The sequence below is a fragment of the Hipposideros armiger genome, unplaced genomic scaffold (assembly GCF_001890085.2).
Source record: "Hipposideros armiger isolate ML-2016 unplaced genomic scaffold, ASM189008v1 scaffold_585, whole genome shotgun sequence".
NCBI classification, from domain to species: Eukaryota; Metazoa; Chordata; class Mammalia; order Chiroptera; family Hipposideridae; genus Hipposideros; species Hipposideros armiger.
Genome location: NW_017731935.1, coordinates 525,320 through 553,164, shown reverse-complemented (window position 1 = coordinate 553,164; position 27,845 = coordinate 525,320). Strand labels below are relative to the sequence as shown.

General features: G+C 57.3%; 1 protein-coding gene across 1 annotated transcript; it reads right to left on the bottom strand.

Moving 5' to 3' along the window:
• Window positions 1-598: 598 nt before the first annotated feature.
• LPCAT1 (lysophosphatidylcholine acyltransferase 1) lies at window positions 599-27,845 on the bottom strand. Its single transcript, XM_019624374.1, has 14 exons — window positions 27,786-27,845; window positions 25,243-25,385; window positions 17,071-17,285; window positions 15,961-16,073; window positions 15,166-15,226; window positions 14,784-14,842; window positions 12,902-12,936; window positions 12,139-12,193; window positions 9,913-9,995; window positions 6,893-7,018; window positions 6,169-6,322; window positions 5,207-5,305; window positions 4,136-4,277; window positions 599-2,802 (listed from the first exon to the last, which is right to left on the bottom strand). The coding sequence occupies exons 1-14, from the start codon at window positions 27,828-27,830 to the stop codon at window positions 2,618-2,620; spliced, it is 1,515 nt and encodes a 504-aa protein (XP_019479919.1). The 5' UTR covers window positions 27,831-27,845; the 3' UTR covers window positions 599-2,617.

Sequence of the window (27,845 nt, the reverse complement as noted above, 5' to 3'; positions counted from 1 at the left end):
TGTCCAGCTTTAGATGTGAAATGTTCAGATCCTGCCATTAGTTGTTCTTAAGAGAAATTAAATACATTTAACCAGTTTCAAAGGCAATCCCCATTTACTATATTAAAAAGGGCTGATGCAAAGAAGTAAAACGGCTGGTCCATGCACGGTGCCGTTTGGTGCGTGTCCTTGTCTCTGATCGGTGGGGTCAGACACGCACTGGTGGCCGCGGCTCCTCTGATTTCTGTGAACGTCACTGTTACGGACCCCGACGCCGGTGGCTCCATCGCCTGAGCCCCACGTCCAGTGTGGGGTCGTGACCCACCGGCTGTCCCCGTTGTAACGACTTAACAGGACTGCAGTGTGTTTGAGGCCCACGCGTGAGCACGGGAATGACAGCCGACTCACCAGGGAGGGGCAGCCGTGTACGCTCGGGTTCCGGGAAATGTCAGCCCCCGTCCACGTGGCTTCGGAACGCCCCAGCCCTTCGCTTGGCTATTGAGAGCTTCATCTATGGAATTTCAGCTACTGTGTTTTCCAAATGTGCTAGAAAAGCACTGAGGACAGCCTGAGGAATGCTTGTCTTTCTAGTAAAAAACTGCACATAACAAACCTCAAGTACACACGACTTTACATTTTATTTTATTCATTCCATTGCAAACCCAAAGTTCTTTACATGGCGCCGGCCCCACGGCCCATGACCGGGGCGGGGCTGCACCTGCCATTTCATTGTCATGTTACAGTGAAAGGGGCTGAGCTCTGAACGCCGCGAAGTCGCCATGAAAGAGAAAGTGGGTCAGGAGGAGCGAACATCCATTCGATGTCTGCTTATCAGGGATTTTCTCCTGAAAATGCACGGTGGCATTCCATTCAAAACCCCTTCATCACAGACAGGAGGGACAGAGCCCGCGCCCGGCCCCCCCGGAACATCCTAGTTCGTTCACCTCCTTCATTGGTCGCTGGCACGTCTTTCTCTTTGAAAATGAACCTTGATGCATTTTACGGTTATAAGGTCACCTTGGGCTACAGGCTGTGTCTGAGTCTGTTGTGCCCGGGCCGCGGGGCTGGGAGTGGCCTGGGCTTAGCCCGTCCCCGTTTGCGTCCTGGCTGGCAGTGAGCAGCTGGCACCAGGCAGGGGTGACACACCGGGACTGAAGGTCTTTCCTGATGGGGGTCTCTGGGTAGAGACACACGTCACAGCCACCTCAGGAGGTCAGTAAACATGTTTTCCCCTGTGCTTCTGGCCTGGTGGTCATTTTCAATAGAGATGCCCCACATACAAAATCCCATTAGTTTTAGAAATTCAGAAACATTTCTTTCCCCAACGAACCCAGAGGCTTTGCTTCAGGGCACAAGCGAGCGTCTGTGGCTATGACTGTGCCTCAGGGCAGGTTCAAATCATGTCCCAAGGAAATGAATCAAGGGGATTTCGGGAAGAGCAAAGGTGACACCAAGGTGTCCCCTGTCCCGTGCTGGGCTCAGAGAGGGGACCCAAACCTCATGCTGCCAGAGAGGCGTGCTGTTCTCTATTGCAGACTGATGCCACCCTCGTCACCGTGACAGGCGGGGAAGTCTGCATGAAGCTGTCCCCAGACACCCCGGCCACCCGTTCCGCTGCTCCCCACTCCAGTTCCTCCCTGCAGGCTGGTGCTTTGCCCTAACTCAGCACAGATGCGGGCACAGGGTGCGGCATGTCACCCCAGGGCTCCGGCACACTACCCGACACCCACAACAATGGCCGGGGCCACCAGCCGGCATCCCTGTCGGCCACCCGCAGTCAGCGCTCCCCCTGGAGCTGACGCCACAGTGAAGGGGATGACGGCATACCAAAGCGGGTACCAGGCTGGTAACATTTATAAAAAAAGGGGGGCTGAGAAGGGGTAAGGATGGGAGAGCAGCTCAGGGCCCAATCAGAAGGGAGGGGGCCTGTGGGGGAGGCCGGGAGGGCAAAGGCAAAGCCACAGACAGCCCGAGTCTATCAAAAAAGGGCCGATAAATAAATACCCTCGAAAGAAAATGAAGTAGAAAAACAATATTCTGTGTTTTTTTAAAAAGATGGTCAATGTTTCCTGAAGTTTCTAAATGAAGTTTATAAAATACTCCTAAGCTCCCACAAATATAGAAACGTTTAAAAACCAGGTGGCAGTCAGCCACGTGGTGATGCCTACGGTGTTGGCAGAGGGTTTGTGCTGGAAGCAGAAGGCAGAACACGTCCCGTTTTCACGTGTGCACGCGGAGGCCGCCACCGACCGGAGGGGCCGTGTGGAAGACGGAGATGGAACCCTAAAACCAGGGCACTTCAGGGGGACAAGCGCCCCTGGTGTCCACCCAGCCCCTGGGCGCCTGCCAGCAGGGAGGCCCCGGAGCCCAGCCGAGACGGGCTGGGCGCCCCCCACACACGGGTCTCGCTGTGGAGGCCAGGCGCCCGGTGAGCTCCCACGGGGGCCCCTCAGGCCTGCGCCTCACCCAGAAGCGAAGTGGAAACCCCCACCCCGTCTCTGGAACTGGGGCCTGGGACGGTGAACGCGCAGCCTGCATGAGAGTGAAACCCGGAGGAGGTCACAACAGCCGTGGCTGGCAGCCACGTGGGGGCGGGGCGGCCGCTGGGTGCAGCCTCCTGACGCCAGCACTCCCCTCCCTAGTCCAGTTTCTTCTGAGCAGCCGTGCTCCCGGCTTCTGAGTTCTCAGGGCTGAAGTCGGCACAGAAGCCGTTGGGGGTGGAAGCGGGGGGCGTCTGAGCACAGCTCTCGAAAGGCGGCCGGTCGGGGTACAGATACTCCTCTGCAAAGTCGGGGTACATTTCTGCAAACCTGCTGAAGTCAGCTGGAAAGATAAGGGGACAGTGGTTACTGGACCTTGGGGGTGGACGCCTGAAGCTCGCGGCCCTTCCCGGGGTCCACACGGGCGGCCCCCCACCCCCTCTGTCAGGGCGGGACTGAAGTCAACGATCTTGGAGGTGAGGCAAGGAACGGGCACCCCATTTCGTTCTTCTCTGCTGTGCTCCAAATCACAGAGGAGCCAAGGGGTGGTGACTATATATCCTTTCAGCTATTCCTCATGATTGGGAGTTCAGCGCTATGTTCTGGGCACTCCGCACATGTGAGGGAGGCACCGCTCGTCACAGGGGCCGGCTCAGGGACAGGACAGCGTCCACGTGGCGACAGACACGCGATGAGGCAGGCGCTGCCAGTGGTCTGAGCTCAGGGCAGACCAGGCGTGCCGGAGGCTCGCCCTCTGAGCAGGTCACTTCCGTGTCCCCCAGTGGCCTGGGGCCCTGAGTTGGGGAGTTGGGGTGGTCCCTCTAGGGCACTGAGGACAGGTGACGCTGAGAGGCCTGGGTGCAGGAGCCTGCAGGCTTCAGGGAAACTTGGAATGGCTTCTCCTGGAAAAGTCTGCCTTAGGTCAGAGCTCACTCCAAACCTCGCCAACAACCCCCAATCCCACCATGAGGCACGGCCTTCTTTAATGCAGATACGCGTGCCTGCACACACACAGCTAAACCAACACACACACTCATGTCTGACATTTAGACACAGTTTTAAAACATGTCCAAACAAGACGTGAATGATGACCTTTCCTGAGCAAACGTCTTCTGTTTTGAGTAAGAACACACGTTCATTTGAAATGTGCACACTGGCTGCAGCGCTGAGCCTTCCGGGACGCTGCTGGCCCCCCCACACCCCCCCCCGGTTGGTTTCAGGTCCTGGCCCCTGAGGATCTGGGCTGTTCCACTTTGTGTGGCTACAGGTGACGAAGCCAAAACCTCCCCCAGAGAGGGGCCACCTGGCAGTCAGTGGTTGTGGGGCTGTCGATTTGCTCCCGCGCTGGGACCTGACCTGGGGACCTGACACGGATGCCCCACCTGGGCCTGGCAACGCCCACAGCCCCAGAACAGCGTCCATCATGGGCTCTGAGCTGTATGTCTGGGCTGGTGTCACATGCCTGCGGAAATCAGATTCGAAGCTGCCACCCATCCCGGCCAGGTTTCGGGAAGAACCTTTCTCCTGAGAATCTCCGAGCCGCTCGCGACACAGGGCGGCCTGGCGAGCACAGGTGGGCAGGAACTCCACGTGTGTCCCCACCCCTCCTGGGATGTGCCCTGCACGAGTGGGTGTCCATTGTCTCTGTCCCTCACGCTGTCCCTGGCGCCGCTCACCAAATGTGATCCGCCCCTTCTCTTCTTGGTCGATGGCCTGGAAAAGGTCAGTCACGGCGAGCTCTGCCACCCCTAAGGCCGTCTTGAGGATGCTGGACAGGGCGTCCTCGTCTATGCTGCCGTCCTCCTGAGACCCATACATCTGCGAGGCAGAGGCCGGCGTCACCCTGCAGCCCCTCCCGCCCACGGCTCCCCCAGCCCCACCTGTCCAGGGCGCCCACTTGTCCCCCCCGCCGCATTGGCATTCCCAGCTCTTGCAGGCTGATCCCACCGGGCAGCACAGCCAGAACCGGCTTGTCACCCCCAGGAGCAGGGGTGTGAGCGGTTACCACCTCCCACCTGCAGGTGGGCTCCCTGGGCAGCGTCTGCCCGCCTGGGCAGGGATGGCGCCTGTACCCTGGGCCTTGCCTGGCACTCAATGAAATAAGTGAGCCATCTGCCTGACCTTCAGGAGGCGGCCAGCCCGCTGACCACCGCCTTTCCCTGACAGCTTCTATTTAGCTTCTGGAAAGGGACGGAGGCAGTCACTGCAGGGCAGTGTGCGCTGTCACCCTCAGTGCCAGCTCTCCTGTGAGGGAGGGCTTCTTTGGAGAAGTGCTGGTGACACACGACCTGTCCCGTTGGGCGGGACCAGCAAGGTGGGCACAGGTGGTGCCATCCTCTCTCGGTGCCACCTCCTGCCGCAGCCCGTGAAACCTGTCTCTCAGGTGGGAGCCTCGGCACAGCGCCTGGAGACGGTCACGCTTGGGCTCCCTGCCTGTCAGTGGATTGGTGCCGCGGCCGTGCCGGGAGACCCGCGGAGCGCGTGGCACCGAGCAGCCCGCCAGGACCGGGAAGACCCTGTCCTGTGCTCTTCTTTTAAGCGAGGGTGACTCCTTCCAGGAAAATCAATCTGAGAAGCTTCGGGCATGTTTTTACACACAATGGCTGGTCTGAGCTCATGTGAACCCAGCACTCAGGCAAATGGTGACGTGTACCCCATTAGAAGGGCTGTAAAGACGCATCACAGGTCTGGTGTGACCCCCGTGTCACCGTCCCCACAAAATAAACTCACGTGAACCCCGCACTTGCCTTGAATGCCAGCTGCATGGTGTCCAGGGTCCGGGCTGGCCGGCAGACGACGGACAAGGCGACCACGTACTCCCGCGGGTCCATCTCGCCAGCCCCGCTCTGCGAAAGAGAGACGCCCTCAGGGGCAGCCTGGCCAGCACCCCTTGGGAGAGCCGGGGGGCCACACTAGCCACTGTGTTAGCTAGAGGACGGGCCTGCTCGGATGTGAGGTTGTGTGTCTGCAGGGGAAGAGCTCACAGCCAACAGGCTCTCCAAGGTAACTGCACCGCTATGGCGTTTCTGGCCGTTACAAATAATTTTCAGCCCATTAGACTGTCACACGAAGCTGCTCAAGAACGTGTTCACAGCATGATGACTGTCGCCCGCTAGGGCCTTCCTGTGAGAAAACCAGACCTGCCAACAGCAAGGCTCGCGCCTGGGCTCTGGGAAGCTAGCTTGCTGACAGCTACACAGTGAGCGCGCGGGGTGAACGCGAGTCCCGAGCTGTGACGTGACACCAGCGCCAGGCAGCCGCGGGCTCAGTGTCGCTGGGATGAAGGTTCTCAGCGATGCTGCCATCGCCCGGCCAGGCTGCTGCTCTGAGCGAGCAGGCTGCTGCAGTGACAGGCAGGCCCGTGGGGGGACAGGGAAGGGGAGCCCGCAGGGGGAGGACACGGCAGGGTCACAGGCCAGGCCAGCACGGCTGTGACGGCACCGGGCCTTTCAGTGATGTGATTAAAACCCCCCAAACCAGACATGTTTATCAGCAAACGTTAATTTAAATGTCAAATGTTTATGTGCGTTTAAAAGCATGGGAGAAAATCCCCCAAAAGGCAGGGCGGGCTGGTGCGTGGGGCCAGGTGGGGTGGTTTTCCCCCTTTACTTCCAAAATTGTCTACAGAATGTCTGTTACAAGGAAAACAATTTATACTTGAAAAGCTGAAGGTTTTGCCACCAAGCCCCCTGCTGGGTGACAGCGCTACCTCGTCAAACAGGGAGAACATGGCGCCCAGCGTGTCGGAGGCGGGGACTTCCAGGTACGCCGCAAACTCCGAGAGGCTGACCTTCCGGCCCCCTGCCATGCGGGCACCTTCTGCGTACCTGTCCAGGTCTTTTTCAAGTTTCTCTGGTTTTAGGCTAAACAAGAAAAGAGGAAAAAATGTTTTCAATATGATCACAGAATGCCAAAAACAGATTTACTGTTATGTTTAAGAACCAACGAACTATTAAAATCATTTATAGACCAAGCAGCTAGTTTTCAAGAAGAGGCTTCTGATCGCCTGCAGGCACCGTCACTGGTGGGGGCGGCTCCCAGCACTCGCTGTGGGTCTGCGAGAGGGCGTCCTCCAGGTGGTGCCAGAGAGCCGCACCGACCGGGGCTTCAAGACACCAACTTGTGCGGATGGCAGTTGGTATTTGAAAAAGGAACCCCTCCCACTAAGTTCTGACGATCCCTGCGACATCGGGGGGCCGTTGGGGGCCACTGTGACCTCCAGCGGGTCACCAGCACCTGTGGGGGGAGGCCCTGCAAGGCGCAGGTGGAAGTTTCCAGTCCAGTTTGCAGCTCTCAGCCGAGCTGCCCCCTCACTGCTGCTGAACACGGCACACCTGCCTTGTCGCACGCGCCTGCGGCCCCGACGCTTGGCCCAGTGTTCGTGGGAGCGTCCTTTCTGACCAACTGCTGGAGAATAGGAACCAGGCACTCACCCCAGGCCCCTCACCAGCCTTGCAAATTCTAGGAGGCAGGTGTCCGCGGGGAGGCGAAGCTGTCCCTCTGCCAGGGCCAGCTGGCAGTCCTCGAAGGTGTAGTCAGTCACGGAGACGCCCAGGGCCCTGCAGGAGACAGAGGGCCCCTGTGAGCACCCCACTTCACAGGGCCTGCCCTCGAGGACTGCCCTGAGTCCTCTCTGAGTGCAGAAACCCAGGCAGAGGCGACACAGGTCGGCGCGTCCCTCGTCCTGCTCTGAGCCCCGCGACACCCACACTGCACGGCGATGTGTCCACGAGAACGTGGGCATGCAAACAGGTGACCTCTCTGTGGGATCTGAGACCCCTTCTCTGTTCCATAAATGGTGCTTGCACTGAGCTTTCAGCGTTTTACTTTGAGACCTCATAAAACTCACTTTAGTTAAAAGAAGAAACTGACATAAATACAGGTGTGTCCTGGCTGGACGTGCAAATCGTGACTAGAGCCAGTGTCCCAGGAAGGGGGTCACCAGGGTGACACGTGGACAGGCAGCTGGAGGCGTAGGCGGCATTAAGGCCCCCGGTGTGTCCTCTGCTTGGGGAAGCCCGGCCGGTACGCGGCTGAGGGAACCAAACCACCTGTCCAGCATCAGAGGGCACAGCACGTAAAGCTTTTAAAAGCCAGACTAAAGGGACACGTGAGGATGCCTAATGCAAGCAAATCCTTCTACGCCCATTTTCAGCAGCTTGTTATCCAGCCAGCAGGGGCTGCCCTGTCTGTCCCGCCTCCTGTGGGAGCAGCAGACACAGTTTCCAGCAATTTCAGCAGAGGCTGTGCAGGCGGTGGGGGAAATGCACACTAGCACATCTCCCCATAACAACCTGGGAAGGGCCAGACTGAGGGGACGTGCTGATGACACTGAGTGACCCCACCTTCAAATCCCTCTGGGTCAGCAGGCACGCCGCCCCCGCCCCTCTTAACGGAGGGCAGGCTGGCTTTCCCTGAGCCCTTTACCCAGGGGTAACAGGAAAAGCCCCTTCTCCCTGGTGGGAGCAGAGGCCTGCGTCGCCCCACCCCCTACCCCTGCTGGAGTGGGACCCCTCCTGTCTGTCTCTCCCCAAGGAGGGGCTCCTGGGTGGGGCCTGGGCAGGACAGAACTGAGCAGCAAGGAAGCCTGCAGGGAGGAGGGAGGGGCGATGACAGAGAGGCTCTGACAGGGGACACGTGGGGACCTAAACCCAAGAGCCTCCCCCCACCTCGGAAGATGCCTTGAAACAGTCACTGGGTGGCGAAGACTCTGATCACAGCTGCAGGGGGACAACGTGTAAAGTTCATGTTTGCACTAAACATAAATGCCTAATAGCCGAGCCCAAGCCTCGTGGTTAGCTCAGCGTCATGTCGGTTTGCACCCACAGGAAACAAGCATGCGTTTGGGCCTGAACGGAGACGACAGAAGCCCAAAGCGGTGCTTGATGGAGAAGCTGAACGTTCTGCAGGTGACCAGGGGTCACCTGTCACAGCTAGCACTGCCTTGAAGTCACAGGGACAGTCAGGACTCAGCCATTCTCAGAGCTGCACCAGCATTCACGAAGAAGCACCTTTCCTGACCGCTGAAGAAAACATCCACGGCGGGAAACGCACCAAGTACAGAAAACGACCCAGCCCACGGCTGGTGGGCTGTCAGGCCCTGGGTGGGGGCTCCTCGTGCGCTCACAATGCTGTGAGCAATCGCGAGGGGACAGGGCTGCGAGGTCCTTCCGCGGATGCTGGGGTTTTCCGCACACTGAGGCGTGATCCCCTGGGACAGAAGTCACAGTCCTACCAGGAGTGCCAGACTGTTCCACAGCAGGGCGGGACGGGGCAGGGCTGCCTGCAAGCACTCGAGGTGTCGGGGCCCCTCCCAGGCGCATCTGAAGGTGGGACAAGGACCAGGGAGGCAACGGCAGCTCCACGGCAGCTCCATGTTTCTGGAATCCTCCTGCAGCCGCTGAGGCCGGGGTGCCCCATGGGCTATCTGTCCCTCCCATTGTTACAATATAGCACGCTTCTCCCATTATCACGGGTGGTTTCGTTAGGGTACATGTCTTTAAAAATGTTAATGATTAATTTATTTGAACGTGTATTGAAAATATTCACACCAAACCTGTTGGGCCTGCAAGCCCACGGACATTATTTCTTTATCATGAAGCTAAACAAGGGTGTCACTGAGGGTCCTGACTTCCCCAAAGCTGGTGGCCGGCGTGTGGTACAGAGTGTGGGGAAGGGACTCGAGGGTGGGCCGGGGGAGGGGTGTGTTCTGCTGGACTGTCCCCAGCGCTGCCTTTCTGAGGAGCCTGGACTGACCGGACACACAGCTCAGCAACAGCCCCTGGTGAGTGCCCCCTGGGTGTGCGTACCTCCCCACGGCGACGCTCCCTGTCAGAGCCCTCTCCTGGCACCAACGCAGCCGAAGTCAGAGAAGAAGAGAGGACAGCGGGGGGGAGGGGACACGGAGGAACGAAGGCTGGAGGGGAGGGGTGTGAGCCGAAGCCGCCACTGCGCGGAACAAGCCAGGTGGCGGCAGATCAGGAGGTGGTCACAGGCCGAGCGCGGCAGCGCCTGGCTGCGTAAGGCCAAGGAGCCGTGTCACGTAGGGGTGCGAACCACTTAACTCAGAAGACGGGGCGACAGCACCAACACACGCTACGGGGGGTGGGAGCGGGGTGAGCACAGAAGCTCCGGGAGGTGCCCACCCAGGCGAGCACCCTCGCTACAGCCCTGCTGCCGGTCACATTGGCGCCCGCACAGCGGCACCCGGGTGACTGGGGGCTGTGGGCACATCCGAAATTTGGGAAAGTGTGTGATGATTAAGCATCTTCCAAATGCTGAACAAGCAGCAATGTCGCCTGGCAGAAGCAGGAGACGTACAGGACGTGCCCAGTGGGCAGTCAGTGCTTGTTCACCGGCTTCTGCGAGAACCCTCTGCCCCAACACTATGGAAGTGGAGGCAGCAGGGCGTCCGGCAGACCCTCGCCCGCTCCGGGGGGAAGCGCTCACTCACTCCGCCATGACGCGTCGCACGTTGTTGGCGTACAGAGCTGGGTCCTTCCTCTCCTCCTCCGAAGGCCTGTACACTGGCAGGAACTGAGCACAGAGAGGGCTGTTACTCCCACGAGGGCCGCAGACACCCCCCTGACCAGCACCACCTAAGTGACAACTGAGTCTGACAAAATCGAGACCTGCCAAAGCGCTTCCCATCGAATCATCTTCGAAGCGGTCACCCATGCACACACGTGTGAAAACTCACACCCCACTGTCCTCGCCAGGAGCGCCTGCTGCCCCCAACAGGAGCTCTCAGGCTGGCACCGTGTTCACGAGGTCACCCAGGGTCTTGCTCTTCACACACAGAGAGTCACCTGTGTGCGTCCCTTTCTGAAGGTCCCATGTGGTGTTGGGGATAGCAAACAGATCATTTCCACGTCAGAGACGGACTAGTATTAGCTCTCTGACATTACTGCATTTTGAGATCACAATAAATCATCCCCTGAACATGTGTCTTTGAGTGAGTGACATTCACACAGAGTTTTAAGTGAGTCCGTCCTACTGTGCAGGAGAGGAAACCACCACCACTGAGCCCTTTTCTTCAATGTGGACGTTTAAGAACACCGGGACTTCCTGACATCCCTTCTATGCTCATCACAGCCTCTCTCCACCGCTACGTTTAAGAGAACCATGTGCATCGTGCCAGGTCCTCACGTCAGCCTTGCCCTCTGAAGGGTAACACCAGGAAGGCCACCAAAGTGACTCAACAGCTAGACAGCTGCTTTTCAACTCTTAATTAAATCAGAGACCAGGCCTGAAGCGGCACTGCCACCGGGGAGGCCTGTCCTCCTCAGGGCGCGGCCACCAGCAGACGAGTCTCAGAACATGTCCCAGGAGGCAGGTCTGCCACCCCGGGACTCGGGCCGAGGCCTTTCCACTCACCCCGGTGGATTACGTGGCTTACGTTCTCCTGAAGTCTGGCTTATTTGTAAATTCAGTGCTCCTCTCAATATTCAACAAAAGGTAGCAAATAGCCTCATTAAATACTTATATACAACTCATCTTTAATTTTCAGGTGCAGGAGTAGCTTGTTTAGAAAATAAACCCCTTTTAAGAGTTTTTAAGAAAATGAACTCTAGGGGCCAGCCAAATGGCTCAATTGGTTAAGAGCTTGCTTAAGAGCATGAGCGCTGGGCAATAGGGTCGCCGGTTCGATTCCCACATGGGCTAGTGAGCTGTGCCCAAGCCGGGCTGCTGCTCAGCTGCCAACAGGCGGCAGGATGGCTCAGCTGGTGAGAGCACGTGCTCCTAACAACAAGGCTGCTGGTTCGACTCCCGCATGGGATGGTGGCTACGCCCACCCGCAGCTGGTTGAACACAGCACCTTGGGCTAAGCAGCGCGACTGGACTTGGAGCTGAGCTGGCTGCACCCTCCACAGCTGGGATTGAAGGACAACAACTTGGCTGTTCCCCTCCCCCAATTCCCCAATAAAAATCTTAAGAAAAAGTGTATACATTTAAAAAAAGAAAATTAACTCTAGTTTTTAAGAAAATAAAGTCTCATCCTCATCCACACATAAAACGTACAAGCTGAATGAATATGATTGTATTTAATTTAGCTGAGAGGATGGGTGTCGTGACTTTGTCCAAGACATTCAACAGGATAAACGCTGGGAGGCAGGCCATGTGAGTATTAATCTGACCAAGTACTAACAAGAGGATGACAGTGTAACACATTTAACAGTATGAATTCAGCAGTATTAGTATCAGGTAAAAATAAAAGTAAAAAGAAAAATTCATTGCATGTGTGCCAATTTTATATGCCCTTAAGCTATGCTAACCATTATTTAAAAAATGTCAGGTTTAGTAGCTTCCTTGTTGATTTGAAAATCCTATCTGAATGGATTCAAAATCATGCAACAGAGCAATGTTGGATGCAACAGCACTGGGAGCACCTCTAAGGAGCCATGGAAAATGGAAAGAGTTCAGAGAGAGACAGATGACATCACACTGTTTCTATACAGATGTCAATATAACATTGTATCTATAGAGACCCCAACACAACATAGTATTGTATTTATATAGACCCCTGCATAACATTGTATCTATAACATTGTATGTCGTGTATGCACAGACCCCAACATAACACGGTATGATGTCATATCTATAGACCTCGATGCATTGTATTACACTGTCTCTGTAACACCCCCAACATAACACTGGGTAACACTGTATCCATACAAACCTCAATTTCCAATTGATTGTGAAACTGACATAGCGTGAGCCACAGGATTTCCAACCTTAAAAACGAATAGATTGATAGCATTGGTTAAAAGATTCCGTCTAGTTAAATTACTTCCAATTCTGGAGCAAAATCCCAGAGCCCTTCCCCTGAGAGGGCAGCAGCGGGCACTGAATGCTTCAGGAATGGATACTGAGCCTTCCTCAGCCTAAACCTGAACGTAACACAGCAACGAATGACAAGGCTACTTTCATTAAACCGTGGTTTTCACTGTTCTTATTAAATACACCCATACCTGCAGCTTTGACTTGCACTGCAAAGCACCACTTTCCGTGTCTGTCCTCCAGCTCAAGAAATCTTGTCCACCTGACAGCTGTCCCCACCCTGGCTGTCCCCTGGCAGAGCAGGCTGGACAGGCCCTGAGTCATGCCACCCCCAAGACTCCCTCTAGGAGCTGAGCAAGGGGAGGGCTGCTCCCTGGAGCTCCCCGCTTTCTTTCCCGGGGTCCCCTGGTCAAGGACGGGATGGTCACCACTCAGCCAACAGACACCGGCCGGAAGAGAATTCTCATGGTCACCTTCCCACTGGGGTTGGTGCTGGAACCCAGTGGGTGAGGACGGCCTGGCTCGCACATCGGTTCTCACAGTGGGGTGAGCCGAACCGCCGTCAGCCAGCAGCGGGTCACAGGCTGAGGTTTCACATTTGCTAACGGAACCGAGTGCTTTCCCAGAGGGCAGGACAAGGGGACAGCGCGGGTCTGACTTACGCTCCAGGGCCTTGCCACGTCCATGTGATGGTGTCCTGGGGGTAAGAAAGGAGCAGGTGAAGTCCCACCGGAAGTCAGGGGCAGAAGTCCCCGCAGATGCCATACGGGCGTCTCCTTCCGCAGGGGCGTCCATGCTTGTCTGCCCTCATCCCAGCCACCTCTGGGCCCAAGACGCCGGCATTCCCGTCCTCCCAAGTCCGCTCTGGGACAGGGGGAAGGTGGGCACTGTCTTCGCACAGCTCCAAGGTCACCACTTCCTATGCCCGCCTAAGACCCAGCCCCGTTCCTTTTCTGCCCTTCCCCCTTTCAGGGCACCGCTGGCAACTTCAGTCTACCACGCGGAGCCCGCTGTCTGTCTGCGACACCTGCCTGCCCATCACCATCAGCCAGCCACGTTCCAACCCCACACCCACCCGCACTCCCAAAGGCCCTTGTCTGACCACTCGTGGTCAGAGACACACTCCAGCGGGTCAGCCCCAGGCTCAGGAAGGGGTGGAACAAGCCCCTGCAGAACTGCGTCTCCTGTGCCCCCCTGAACCCCAATGTGAGCCCAGGGTCCTGGGGGGCAGTTCAGACCCTCTCCACCCACAGCCTCAGCAGCCGCACCGGCCACCTAGGTGGGGACGTCAGATGGCACCTGCCCCGCGTTTCTGTCCTGACACCGGTTACCCGCACGGGCTTCTTTCTTCTACAGCCCTGACCCCCTTATCAAAGGCTCCCGAGAAACCACCGCATGGGGTGCCCCGTAACCCGCGCAGCTCCCGTCTGCTTCTCTGACAGCTAAGCTGAAGGCTTCTGGAAGAACCAGTAACAGCATCTTGCTTAAAATACATTGATGGCACAGACTTAAAACATGGAAAACCCAGAATCCTACACACTGACAGATTCGTATTCTCAGAGGCTGGCTAACGGATGCACGTCTCCCAAGCTTCTCTCACGCCATGAGCATGACTTTATCTGTCAGTCAGTGAGGCGACCCATTCTGACTGACATGTATTCACTGTCCACGCCCGCAGGCACAGGGTCCGGTGTGCAGACCTGGGACCCCCACGGGTGTGGCCCAGAAGTAGACAGGCCAGGCTGCCTCGTGCCCACAGATGTCACACGTAATTCTGCCACCGTCTGTACCAGCAACTCCAGACCACACCGTGTCCTGACCTGTACGTCTCTTTTTCTGCTGTCCTAAAGACACGCTGTGACGGAGAGAAAGCTCCGTGTAACGAACACCTCTGCCACCGTGTCCTCCCCTCCAGGGCACACAGCACCCAGGCAGGGACTGGGGACTTGAGTGCGTGTGGATCACTCTCAGCTAGAAGAGTGCCCACTGGGGCACGGGGACGCCCACCTGGATGGTCTCACAGCAGGCGTGGGATGTGGCTGCCATGAAGCTGGCACCTGGGAGGAATGGGCAGCCGTGGAGACGGGGCGACACGGGGCCCCGGCTGGAACCTGCGCTGAGACCTCGTCCAGGCTCTGCCCCCGAGCAGGGGGTCCGTCACGATGCCCAGGAGCTCTGAGCCCAGACACCTGTCCCTTCATCTGGTTCTTAGGACAAAACCCTCTGCACATCCAGCAGAGACACGAGAAAGGCACGCAGACCACAGCCACCTCACGCCTTCTCCTCCGGGTTCCTGTCCTCCTGCCTCCCAGAACCTAAATATTCTTAATTTAAAAACGGCCCGGGGTGTGAGGTGGCAGTGAGAGCTGCTGACATGGGTGGGGTCTCCCACCGACACTTCCTGACCTATGAACGCGGGACTTGGTGTGCAGACCCTGGGAGCGCTCTGGGCAGCAGCGGGTTGGAAGCCAGTTCGCTCCGACGCCTCGCAGCGTTCACTCCCAGGCGCCCCCGCCTTCCCAGGCTCCCGGGGCACACGCTCACCAGCTGATTCAGGTACCGCAGAACCACAGGCTGCACGGGAACTCCCGGGATGAAGGCGCCTGCAGAGACAAGGGACGGGGGGCTGTCTCACCCCAAGGGCAGCAGGCCCCACGCCCTCTCCTCACACTGGCCTCACATGCGGCCCCCTGCCAGGCCTCCCCGCTTGGCAGAACCCGGTCGGTGCCCAGAAGGGTCCCGGCACATCCGTGCTGGCGGGAAACGCTCAAGAGAAAATTCCAGCCCGCAGCCCCGCTGGCAGGGAGCAGGCGGAGTGTCTCGGGGCTCAAATGCACTTTGGTGGGACCACCAGGAGGCACAGGTGGGGTAGGGGAAGGGTCTCCCCCACTTTCTCAAGGAGAAAATAATTAAGGGAACTACATACCAGGCTTGAAGGTAATTAGGCAGGTCCTGTTGGTACAAGTTCCCTCTGGAAAAATCATTATCTTGAAACGAAAAAAAAAAAAAGTTCAGCAATAAAGAGACATCATTCAGCGCTCACAGGTGTCTTCTGTCACAGGCTGTTTCTCTACTGCGGACGTTAATTTAGATACTTTAATCATTTTCAGTTGAACAAACTGGAATACGTCATCGTACGTTGATTCTCCCTCTAACTCCAGGTTTATTAAAATCTGGCAGCGACACAGACAGACAGCAGCATGTGCCTTCTTGGACCAGGGACTTGCAGACAGGCAGCCATGGTCCCCACCTCCCAGCTGCCCAGAGGCCACATGCAGCCATGCAGGATGCGTTCACGGCCAACGCCAGCCAGAGCCACCGCTGCAGACACACGCCAGTAGCTCAGCCCAGGATGTCAGAAGCCAGAGGACACCTTACAGGCGAACACACCACTCAGGGGAGACCGTGCTGACCGCGGCGGACAGGTGAGCAGCTCTTCCCACTCAGAACTTATATAAAGACTCGTCAACAAGATGACTGGGGAATTTGGGATGCACGTCAAAACTGTTTCTCCTTATTTCTTTTAATTTTAAAATTTCAGAATCCAAAGTGCCTGATATTTAGCACATTCTTGGATTTGCACACTCACCAAAAATAAAACGAAACACGCCCAGCCCCTGGGAAGGTCCGTTCCGGCCCTTTTGTTTCTTCTACCCCCGCTCTGCCCCCAAGTTCTCATCTTTTGGAATAAATCCATCCAAATGCAGGCAGGGCTGGTCACCTGTGGCCATTTGCCGTTGGACTGCGCCCGTCTCTTGATCTCCTCCACAGTCCTCCTGCGGGAATCCTGGTCTGACCGAGACACGAAGACCGGCCGTATGTACTTTATCAGAGCTGAAAGAGAAGGTGCTGGGTCGTGAGGGGACGCTGGCTTCCGCCACGGGACGGGGTGACGGGCGAGACCCCCAGACGCCTGAGGGTCGCACCACCGGGTGGACGAGGTCCACGCCTGACCACGAGGAAATCGGGACAAGCACCGAAGCTTCCGCTGAACTCAGACAACAGCACGAAGCCCCACAGCCTGCAAAGCGCCAAGTGCCACCACCGGGTGTCCACGGGGGACACATCAGGAGAAAGGTGGAGAGAGGCGGAGCCCAGGGCGCAGGAGTCTCCGTCCCCGCTCATGGAGGAGGGCATGGGGGCCCTGGGCTCCGGGTCGGGGAGCCCAGGGCATGCTGTGGGTTGGACTATGCCCTCAAAAGGACAGGGTGACGTCCGAGCCCCAGCTACCTGTCGCTGTGACCCTATCTGGAAATACTGTGTTTGCAGATGTCATCAAGGTGAGCTGAGGTGGTCAGGACTGGGGTGAGCCCTAGTCACTGACTGGTGTCCTTAAGAGGGAGAACAGACAGGCACAGGGAAAAGCTCCCCGTGATGACAGAGGCCAAGATGGGAGTGAGGGGCCACAGCCAAGGGACCTGGGGACTGCTGGGGGCCACGGGCAGCTGGAGGGAGGCCCGAGATGCTTCCCCTTGGGTCCGGCCCTGCGACACCATGACACAGGCTTTCTGGCTCCAGAGCTGTGAGTGCACATTTGTGCTGTTCTCAGCCCCGTTTTGGTCGTTTGTCACGCAGTCTCAGACACCCGTGCAGTGTGGTGGTGACCCGTGTGCCAGGACCAGCTACGGAGCTGCCCCAGACTTCCAGAACCCTCTGGTGGTGGTGACAGGCTTTTAGGCAGACTCGCAGAAGTGTTTCAGCACGTTATAACACTCGAGGGCGCTTGCGTGCTAACAGGAAGTAAACACCACATCACACCAAGGGAGACACCAGGGACGCGGGGCCGATGCCGTCACGTGGGCATGACCGGTACCGCTGAGGGGGCACTCACTTCCCCATATCGGGATGTCTCTGCTCTCCGCCTTCATCACAATGGAGGACATGGTCATGGTGACGGGGATGGCGTCGAAGTAGGAGGAATGTGGTGCCAGGGTGAGGATGGCCGCCTCGGTGGGCAGGGCCTGGCGCCCCTTCACGGCCACCCGGTGGAAGCCGCCGACGAACCACATGGCACGCATGATGGCCTTCAGCAGGAAGTCCACGACCCTGCAAGAGAAGGCGTGGTCCAGTGAGACCGCGCGGCCCCGGCGCCGGCCACCTCCTGAGGAGCGCCTGGCACGGGCCGGTCACTCGGGGACCAACGTGGGGTCTCAATGCCAACAGCACTGCGTCGTCCAGGCCAGCTGCTACTGCAGCAGCTGTTACTGAGACGTCCCAGACGGAGAGGGAGCTGTCCCCTTTGGCCAGTTAATGTGCGGTGGGGCGGCTTTTTGACATTTATTTGAGGAAACGCAGGGCCGGCTCAGCTATGTCACTCAGCAGCTTTAAGACAACACGCGGCCCCTGAATACACAGGACAAGGCACGCGGGCCAGAAGTAAGACACGACGCTGTAGCAGGAGTCATTTGTTAGCACTCTGAGTACATACATTTTAAATGAAAAAACAAAACCATCAAGACACCTAAACTACATATTAAAATATGGAGCGAAAGCCAGAGCTGTGGTTACAAGCAGACTCCTGCTGTGTAGGAGTCCCCCGTCTCATGTCCCACACGCAGCCTGAGGTTTCTGAAATCAGATGTCATGTTATTAGAATGAGCCTTTCCTGGATGAAATTAGATGAACAATAAATTTGGGAGTTAAAGTAAAAATCAGTCTAGATTAACAGAATGTGTTTCCTATTTATTCTTTTTAAAATAGAGGAGAACTGAGGCATTGCAATCTGTGCGTTGCCTTCCATGTACACTCTGACGGCTACAAACTAGATCACTATTCAGCACGTCATGAAAACCACATGAGAAATGGCTGCACACAGGCCAGGCCACAGGAAGAAGGGGTCACCTTTACAAAGAGCCGCGTCTTGTCAGCCACGGGGTTACCTGGGTGATCAGACCGGGTAAAGTTGCCACAGAAACACAAGAGCCCCACGCCTTACTGGACTGATCTCTGAGGGGCCTGAAGACCCTCAAAGCATTCCGGAAGATGAGGCTCCCAGGGACCTGAGTGGTGGCTGGTCGCCAGGGAGCAGGGGCCTATGGAGCCGCCTGGAAGGACCCTCGTTTGTCCACAAGATACAGTTGCTGCGTGGTTACACACGAGACGCTGGGACCCAGCTCAACCCCCACTGTTACAGCTGGTGTGGTCGCACAGGTACACACCTTCTGATCATTTGTCCCAATGCACGTGAGTTCTCACAATAAAAACACGTGAAAAAATGAAAGTCAACAGATGTCCACTGATGCATAAGGAGGAAGAACGAGGCTGCGGGAGGAAGAACGGGGCTACGGGAGGAAGAAACGAGGCTGCAGGCGGAAGAACGAGGCTACGGGAGGAAGAAATAAGGCTGCGGGAGGAAGAACGGGGCTGCGGGAAGAAATAAGGCTGCGGGGAGAAAGAACGGGGCTGCTGGAGGAAGAAACGAGGCTGCGGGAGGAAGAAACAGGGCTGCGGGAGGAAGAACGAGGCTGCGGGAGGAAGAAATGGGGCTGCGGGAGGAAGAAATAAGGCTGCGGGGAGGAAGAAACGGGGCTGCGGGAGGAATAAATAAGGCTGTGGGAGGAAGAAACGAGGCTGTGAGAGGAAGAAGAAACAAGGCTGCGGGAGGAAGAAGAAACAAGGCTGCGGGGAGGAAGAACGGGGCTGCGGGAGGAAGAAACGAGGCTGCCGGGAGGAAGAACGGGACTGCGGCAGAAGCCGCAGTGGGGACAGGAACCAGTTCTAGGAAGGCAGGAGGGAGAGCAGAGCGGTTATAAAATGTGGGGGTCCAACCTCCATCTTTCTGTTAGACACACACCCAGCACCCTCCAGGTCAAAAGCTCCAATAGCACCCAACAGAAAGGTACTGGGGGTGGGCAGGGCCAAACCTGACAACCCTCTGAAGTCTGGGAGGAATGCTGTCCCCCCGCCCCCCGAGATGCAGGAAGACCGCGTAGATGCTGCCTCAGGGCACAACACTGGGGCCGGACGCCACTGTCCCCAGGGCAAAGGCAGCCGGTGACACCAGGGTGGCCCGAGCTTTTCCAGGGATGTGGATCGGGAGACAGCTCTACTTACACCCGGGTGGGGACCTCCACCCTCCTCTTGTCACAAGGGAGGACACCTTACAATCTCGAGACGTGTGGGGAAAACCAGCCACATGAGCCACATGACAGGGGACAGACTATGGCCCTGAGGAGCCCAGGCTGGGCTCAGTAGGGGTTTAAAGACCCACACTGTCATCAGCACTGTCGCCGACAGTCATGAACAGGGAACAAGAAAATGCTCTTGGAAATCAGAGATCTCACTGCAGAAACGGCCAATTTCTGAGAAAGGCTGGAAAACGAGAAGAAAACCTCCCAGAACACACAGGGCAAAAGCGGGCAGGACAGGCTGTGAGGCATGAGGAAAACGTGCCTCAGAGCCGGACAGACCCAGATCTTCACACCATGGCAGGGTGCTGAGCACAACGAATATTTGTATAAGTCTCGTACTTAGAAATTTCCTGCAAGAGTTTTTCAAATTTCCAAGGACAAAGAGAAGACCTGAGACCTCTGAGAGAGGAACAAACAGGCTGTCATGGCATCAGTCGTCATGGCATCAGAGTCGTAGGCGTTCGCAGGCATCAGAACCACGTCTTCCAAGCTCCCAGGACACAAGATTTGGAATCTTTCATTCTGTGCCCAAACAGTCTCTTTGGTTGTGCGGGGAGAACAGACATTTTCAGACATGAAATGCATCCGAGTTCCTCTCACATGTCCTCTTTCTAAGAAAAAAACTTCATATTCCAGAAAATCTTGGACAAAAACCAAGGAAAAAGAAAAAAGACAGAAACAGGCCCAGGAAATCGCCAACCGTGCCCAAAGGGGCAGCACACAGGCTGGGAACACGGCCCCCAGCAGTGGCCACGACCATGAGCTGGACAATTCTGAGGCTACGCTCGGGCCCACTGTGATTTTCTAACAGGCAAAGCAAAAGGTGTTTTGAAATTACGTAAAATAGGAAAAAATACAGGAAGTGAAGTTCAAACACAGTCAGCTGATGTGCATGTGGCCATGACGGTGGCCGTGGCCATGAGGGGAGCACTCCTCCCCACGAGGTGCTGGAGTGTGCGGACGTGGGGAGCTGCCCCCTGCCACACAGTAGCTGGGGACCATCCTCAACAGACCAAGTCACAGCCATTTCCTTAGCAGACAAAGTACAGCCAGTGCAGACAGGGACCCTGCAGACAGAGGTCCCGCAGACAGGGACCCCGCAGACAGGGACCCCGCAGACAGCGGTCCCCACACAGAGGGACCAGGAAGGTCAGGCCCACAGACTCGGGTCCACCAGCTCTCACCACTGACTCCATTCATTCATCCAGTGTTTACTCCCCGCAGGCATGGAGGGAACCCAGACAGAAATCCCTGCCTGCCTCGAGCTCACTCTCTAGTGGGGGGAGTAGTTTTTTTAAAAAAATTAGTGAATTATGGAGTAAATTAGAAAGAGGTCTCATCCACAAAACAATAAAAATAAAAGGAGAGCGAAGTCGGGAGGGTCAGGAATAGCAGAGGAAGGGGCTGCCGGGCCACGACATGGTGAGGCCCGTGTGCATCTGGGTGGAGCACGGCCCAGGGAAAGCACGGCCTGTGCAAGGGTCCTGCGGCAGGAGCATGCGTGAATGCTGGGGACAGGAGGCCCTGTCCTGCGGCAGGAGCATGCGTGAATGCTGGGGACAGGAGGCCCTGGAGGGGGCAGGGGGAGGGGAGGCTGCCGGCGAGACGGAGGGCAGACCCTGAAGGCCCTGTAGGTGCCGCCGACAGGACGAGGCTTTTCCTGGGGGACCCGGACGCGGAGCTCCTGCGGGGCTGGGGCCGACGGGGGCCGTGCTCTGACTTCTCCTGGCTGCTGTGTTGAGATGGGAGATGCAGGGGAGCATGGGACAGGCTGCTCTGGGGCCTGGGGCCGAGGCAGTGGGTGCGCGTGGAGGGTCAAGTGCATCCTGGAGGTGGAAACGTGGTGACGCTCCCAGGGGTGTGGATGGGAGGTGTGAGACAGGGGCTCCCGGTGACTCCTGGGCCTCGAAGAACCATGGCATCCCATCGACGGGGGCGGGGCTATGGCTGGGACAGGTGGGGAGATGCGAGCCCGGAAGCTGTGTGGGGGCGCATTGAGCTGGAGGTCACCTACAGACAGGTACGTTTCGGGGCTGGGCTGGAGGAAGGAGTCTGGGAACTGTTGGCCTGTGGACAGTTGTCCCAGAGCCAGAGGGGCTCACCAGGAGACCACGGGGATTGGCTGCAGTCAAGGGTGGGAGAGCGAGACGCAGCGAGACGGAAGGGGCCACCGAGGTGGTGGGGGTGGCCGGAAGCTGAGGGGACGGCGTCCAGGTCGAGGGAGCGTCCTGACTGCACACCCTGGGGTGGCTGCTGGGACCCGGGTCCCTGAGCACACAGGTGTGTGAGCAGTGGGACAAGGCCTGGTCACCTGGGTCCCTGAGCACACAGGTGTGAGCAGCGGGACAAGGCCTGGTCACCTGGGTCCCTGAGCACAAAGGTGTGAGCAGTGAGACAAGGCCTGGTCACCTGGGTCTGTGAGATGCATGTGGTACAAAGGGCACAGGTCTGCATGTCAAATGGTGTTGCTGGAAAAGGAGCCGTGGCCAATGAGAGGGGGGCGCTGCGGGCCTGCCCGAGGGAGCCGGGTGCTGACTGCAGACGACGGGCAACAGGGGCCCGGGGCCGTGTCCCAGAGCCTCGAGCTTCCAGCTCAGTGCTGGGCCGGGCTGGCCAGAGCAGGGGCGGTCCCTGGGCAGCAGGCTCATAGGGCGTGTGGGTGCTGCTGGGCTCTTCTGGACAGCGGCTAGCTGAGAGCTGGGTGAGGGGAGGGTTCCAGGAGAGCAGAGAAAAGCTCCAAGTAGTTCAAGTCCAGGCTCCGGCCTCCAGTGGACACGTGGCACCAGGACTTGTCGTGGAGACGAACTCCTCGGATCTAGGAACAGAGTCCCCACGCGGAGTACTCAGGAAAGGGTGCCCTCTGCTATGGGCTGAATCGTGTCCCCCAAACGTGTATATTGAAACCCCAAGCCCCAACATGACCTTATTTGAAAATAAGGCTACATGAGGTCATAGGGTGGGGCTCTGATCTGACAGGACCCGTGTCCCTATAAGAAGAGGCAGAGAGGCCAGGGTGCCTGCCCTTGAGGACCCAGCAAGAAGGTGGTGTCTACAGCCAGGAAGAGGCCGTCTCTGGGAGCCTGGCCGTGCCGGCAGCCTGACCTCGCCTCCCAGCCTCCGGAAACGCTTGTCTGTTGTTCAAGGCCCCAGCCGGTGGCACTAGGTGAAGGCTGCCCGAGCGGACCAGGACGCGCTCTTCCTAAAACACAAGTGGGCACAGGCAGCACCGTCCGCCCACCTGGTGGCTTAGGCATCAGCCTGGTGGTTGGGTTTTGCAAGAAGATGCTACAATTTTTACAACACTTTGTCTTGAAAATAACTTAAGAGTGTCTTTTGTGAAATTGTGTCATGCCTCCATTCATTGAAGACCTAAGATTTCTATTTTAGGAAGGTTTGAATGACACTAAGTTACATTCAGCATAAATGCTGCCTAATCTCACATCCGTGCACTCAGAATTGCACACCTCTGCAGTGTGCAACGGTCGTGTCATGCAACCCAGCTCCGTGCTGTGCACAAATGCTGTGTGCTCTGGGCCCCGCTATTTCAAAACCTGCTTCCTCCTAACTCCCATGTCCCAAACCCTTGCAAGAGTTCAGTGTGGGGTGTTCACTCTCCTTTGATTCCCCTTGAGCACCAGAGCCAGCCCAGGACTGAGCACAAGTGACTTCCCCAAAACACTGCTGCGTGGGGCCCTGAGGGCTGTGCTACAGGAAGTGCATGGGCGATGTGTGCAGCTGGAGCACACGCACATACGTTCATGCTCACACACACACACACGTGCATGCTCACATGCACGCAAACATACCTACGTCACACATATAGCATGCACACACAAGTGCACACCCACACACATGCAATCACAGTGCACACAGACATGTATATACACACGTGCACACACATGCATGCTCATATGCATGCAAATACACAGGCAGGCACACACATACATGTATAGACACATGCACGCGTGCACACGCATATATATGCACATGTACACATGTGCAGGCTCACACACGTATACACACAGCCACAGACCCACACGCACACGCACAGATGAATGATTCGCACCCCAGGCACCAGAGCTCCTGAGAAACTGCTGGCCCCTCCTGTCCCTGGTGGGCTCACCACAGGCCGGGCCGTACATACGAGGCATCAGTGAGGCAGGGCTGTCGGAACTGTTTGCCGTGGCCCATTTATCACCAATGAGACCCCGTGAATTATTCATAGACAAGAAAAGTCTCGAGTTAGCTAGCCCAGCGGAAACCAGCCCAGAGCCATCTATTTTGAAGACATAATCTGCAGGTGGAGGAGAAGGCAGGTGGGCGCTCCACCCGAGACAGAGTCGGGGGAGGAGGGGAAGGGCGAAGGCTTCGGACACAAAGTGCCCGGCCGTGGCCAAAATCGCAAACTTCTCATCTAGGCGCTTGTGGTTTGTCAGAAACTCCGAAATCTCTGCTTTCTCGCTCTGGGTCCTCAGTCTCGCAGGAGGGAACCCTCATTCCTACTTGGCCTAGACTTTGCTTGATTACATGTTTGATACTAAATTCATATTTTATGGTTATAACATTAAAAAACACCTCACAAGGTGTAACGTGATCTCTGAGTCCCAAGGCGAGATGAAGCAGCACGGCCCGCACGGCCCTGGGGACCATGGCTGACAGGCCCAGCAGCTCCCCCAAGCCCGGCGTGGCGCTGGGGGCACAGCGGGGACACAGCCCCAGCCTGCCATCAGGCCTTCTAGGAAGGGAAGGAGACTGAGAACGTGAAACACCACGAGGACAGCACGTGAGGACCCCACGGGAAGGGTCTCCTGGATACCAGGACCGTCCCCAAGCCTGGCCACACCAACGCTGCAAACCCTCGAACCTTAAGCGCCGCCTCTGGCCTGCACGTGGCCACTGTGTCCGACCAGGGCCCGTGGGCATTGGGGCGACCGATGTCCACGCTGAGGACAGAGCCCAGTTCCCACGAGCCTGTCACGGGAACCCATGTTTCTGTGGTTCCCACTCTTTCTGGAGAAATAAGGACGGAGCTCACCCACCCCACCTGGGGAGGGCCAGGCAGCACGCGCCGGGCTCGCGGCCGCGGGGCCTCTGCCACCACCACTCCGCTCTCCATGGCAGCAGCCAGACAGTGTCACGCGTGCGCACACCAGTCCCAACAAAACTTATTTACAGAAACAGGCGGCAGCCAGGTGTGGCCTGTGGGCCCTTTGGCTAACCCCTGCTCTAAACGACTCACGTTTCTGTTTCCGAACAAACCATTTAAGGACCCCTTAGGATTGATTAGCAATGTGAAGACATAGAAGGGTCACCAACATTTTGGTTTTTGATAGGAGTGATACCTTCTAAGGCTGAGAACACTTATCAAAGCCCTTATGCCCTCCTGACGGTTTCATTACTACAAGGCAACGCTGCGAGGCACTCACACAGGAAGACGCAGCAATTTAACTTAATTCTTGGAGGTCCATGTGAGTCTTTAGCTAAGCCATGTTCACAGCAGGTCCATCTACAGAGTGCTCAGTAAGTAAAAGCAAGGAAGCGCTTAGGTCTATGGAGCCGGTGGGGGGGGACACTCGGGACCAGGACAGGGGCGGCGAGAAGGACCAACGCCAGCGGCCTTGGAGGGCTGGGGACACAAGAACAGGGGTCTCTGTGCTCAAGACATGGAAACAGCAGCCACGTGGCTCACAGAGCCCTGTTAGAAGCCTCAGGCCATGGAGGTGTGTGGCAGAGAGGGACCGGCCACCGAGGAGCAGGAGGCGGCAGGGTCCTGGACAGGGAACATGGACGGGCCCACGCTGGGCGGACAGGAGAAGCTCGGAGGCGAAGAAACGGCCCTGCGCCCCCCGACGCCACCGCAGATGAGGACTTACTTCCGCCACAAGGCCAGGGGCTGCTCGGGGTCCCTCTCGGTGGGTCCCAGCGAGGCGACGAGCGCAAAGGGCCAGGCGAGCAGCATCATGAAGGCGGCGAGCAGCAGCCGGATGGGGAACAGCGTCAGCGTCATGGCCGCGATCTGCGGAGACAGGGGAGGTCGCTTAGGAAGCGCTGTCACCCGGGAACCTCTCCTTGCATGGAAGTCCCCAGGAACCAGCACCAGACCTGCCCTGCCCTCAAGGACGGCTGGCTGGGTCTCCGGCCACCTGCTGCCTCACCCTCCTGCTCCGTCCTGATGTCACCTGAGGGACGGCCGAGCAGCGGGGCGAGGGGCTCCCTCCTGGAGTTGGCGGCACTGTCTCCCCGACTCACACCCCACAGGCAGCCCTGCACCGGGCCTGATGTGACACAAGGACACTTTCGCAGCACTCAGCTGTCATGTGTAGAGCTGGCTAGAGTGGACCCCCATGAAAACCAAGGAATTTGGGTAACCATGCAGCCCGAGGGGGTCGCAGGGCGGGAGCCCAGCCGAGAACGTGCCACCGCGGATCTGGTCGGAAGGATGCCAGGAAGGCGGGTTGGGGCTCCGTGTGTGTGGGGGTGGGGTGGGGAGGGCCCTGTGGGTGACAGGGACAGTGCAATCCCAGGGTGGGGGTGGGAGTGATGCACACGCGGCGGCCAGCAGAGCGGCCGCGTCAGGGAGAGGCCTGGGTGGACAGATGGCCATAGCGGAAATGCACAAAGCGAGGCACCCAGCAGATCTCAGGTGCTCAGCTAGGACAGGGGCGGGAAGCAGTGACAGAAACACAAAGGCTCTTGATCCACAGATGCAGTTTTTAAGTATTTGCAATAACACACACTTCAAATATGTAGGCGAGGAGAAGACAGACCAGAAGGTCTGCGGTGACACGAGCCCTCGGCCGGCCAAGCCAGGCCGGGTCTGGCCCCTGCAACCGAGCTCCTGCCGATTGTCCCCGGGTCTCTGCAGATTCTCTTGGGCTCCTTATCCAGGCCAGCACTGCCCAATGGGATGCAGTGTAAACCATGTGTATAATTTTAAATTTCCCAGTGGCCACATTTTAAAGAAATACAAAAGTGATGAAATTAACTTCATAGTTCACTTAACCCAGTACGTATGTCTGAACTACTCTCATTTCCGCATGAGCTCGATACAGAAACCGTGAGCTTCCCCACACCTGGGTCACAGGGTCCTACAAGCCCGGTGTGTGCTCCCCTCCCTCGGCAAGCTCAGTCCACAGTGGCCACATGCTGAGTGCCTGAGAGCCCCTGTGGCGTGGCCGCCTGGTGGACGGCACCACACCGGAGACACACGCGTGCGGCAAACGAGGCCATGTTTACCGGCCCTCTTTCCTCCTCCTCTTGTGGGGGCACCTCCGCCCCAGCTGGGACCTCCCGTGTCAGCCTGAGGTTGGACAGGAGCAGCGAGAGCAGACCTGCTGTCCTGCTGACGCTGGCTCCAGGCTGCCCGTGAAAGTCTTTACCGGTGAGAACACTCCTCGCGCCCCTGGTTTTCCGAGAGCTTTGCTTTGCTGCAAGTCCCGACGGGGGCTGGCCTTTCGCAGGCCTCCGTGCACCTAGTGGGCCAGCCAGCGCCTGCCCTCAGCCACCGTCAGGGTGAGGTGCTCACAGCTTCTCCCACATTCAAGCCGTGGCTACAGGGCAAGAGAGCTGCCTGTACGAGTTCCTTTTTCAAGGACTTGCTGGGTCTGCTGGTGTCACGCCTCTGGGACCGAGCCATTGCCGGGTCCTCGTGGAGGCTGACCCTCAGGTCCTCCGGGCGTCAGGAGGATGCGGCCAGCCGCCTCCGCCGAGGAACGGCCACGCAGATGTCTGACCACGGCTTCGGTGCTTCTAAGACTACTGTTCACCGAGACTTCTCTCACCTCTTCATTTCGTTTCAATGTTTCTATCAGTGAGGAAGCCTCTGGAAGTCCTCAGCAGGTTTTTCCTCCCCTACCAAATTTCCCATCGTGCGTGATTTCAGGAAAATTGAGTGAATTTGCCCAGGACGTTCCCCTGTGGGTTTACAGCAGTCCTGACCTATGGTTTTGCTGCTAATAATATTTCTGTCTCTACACCTTCTTATCCTATGTTGACAGATGCTCTATTTTATTAATCTGCATACAGAACCAGTTTGATGTGCAATGTCCCTACTGTGACCGCCTCAATCATATTGATCTCAGCTCTTCTAAGAGCCCCTCCTACACTGTGGCCAGACTCTGAGGGTCCCTTTAACTTTTTGTGGTAAAAGCCCGAAGCACTGTTTTCAGAAATGCCTTATTTCCCAATATCCACATTGAGGACACACAACTTTCTCTAAGTAGCTCTTTAATTTAGTCCCACAAGTCTATAGCCTTTCCTTTATTTGTAACAGTTGGTATAAAATATTTTCCCCCGTTGTTACTATTTTATAATTTTGTTGTAGTGGGAAAAGAGGGCACAGTGTGGAGGCAGCGCTCCCTTCCTGCTCCTGAGTCGCCCGTTGCCCTTGTCGCGCCTGGAGTTCCGGCTCCCTCACCGTCCGGGGCTCTGGCTCCGAGGGGACGGTCCTGGAGCCCAGCATCCCGAGCCGCTGTGC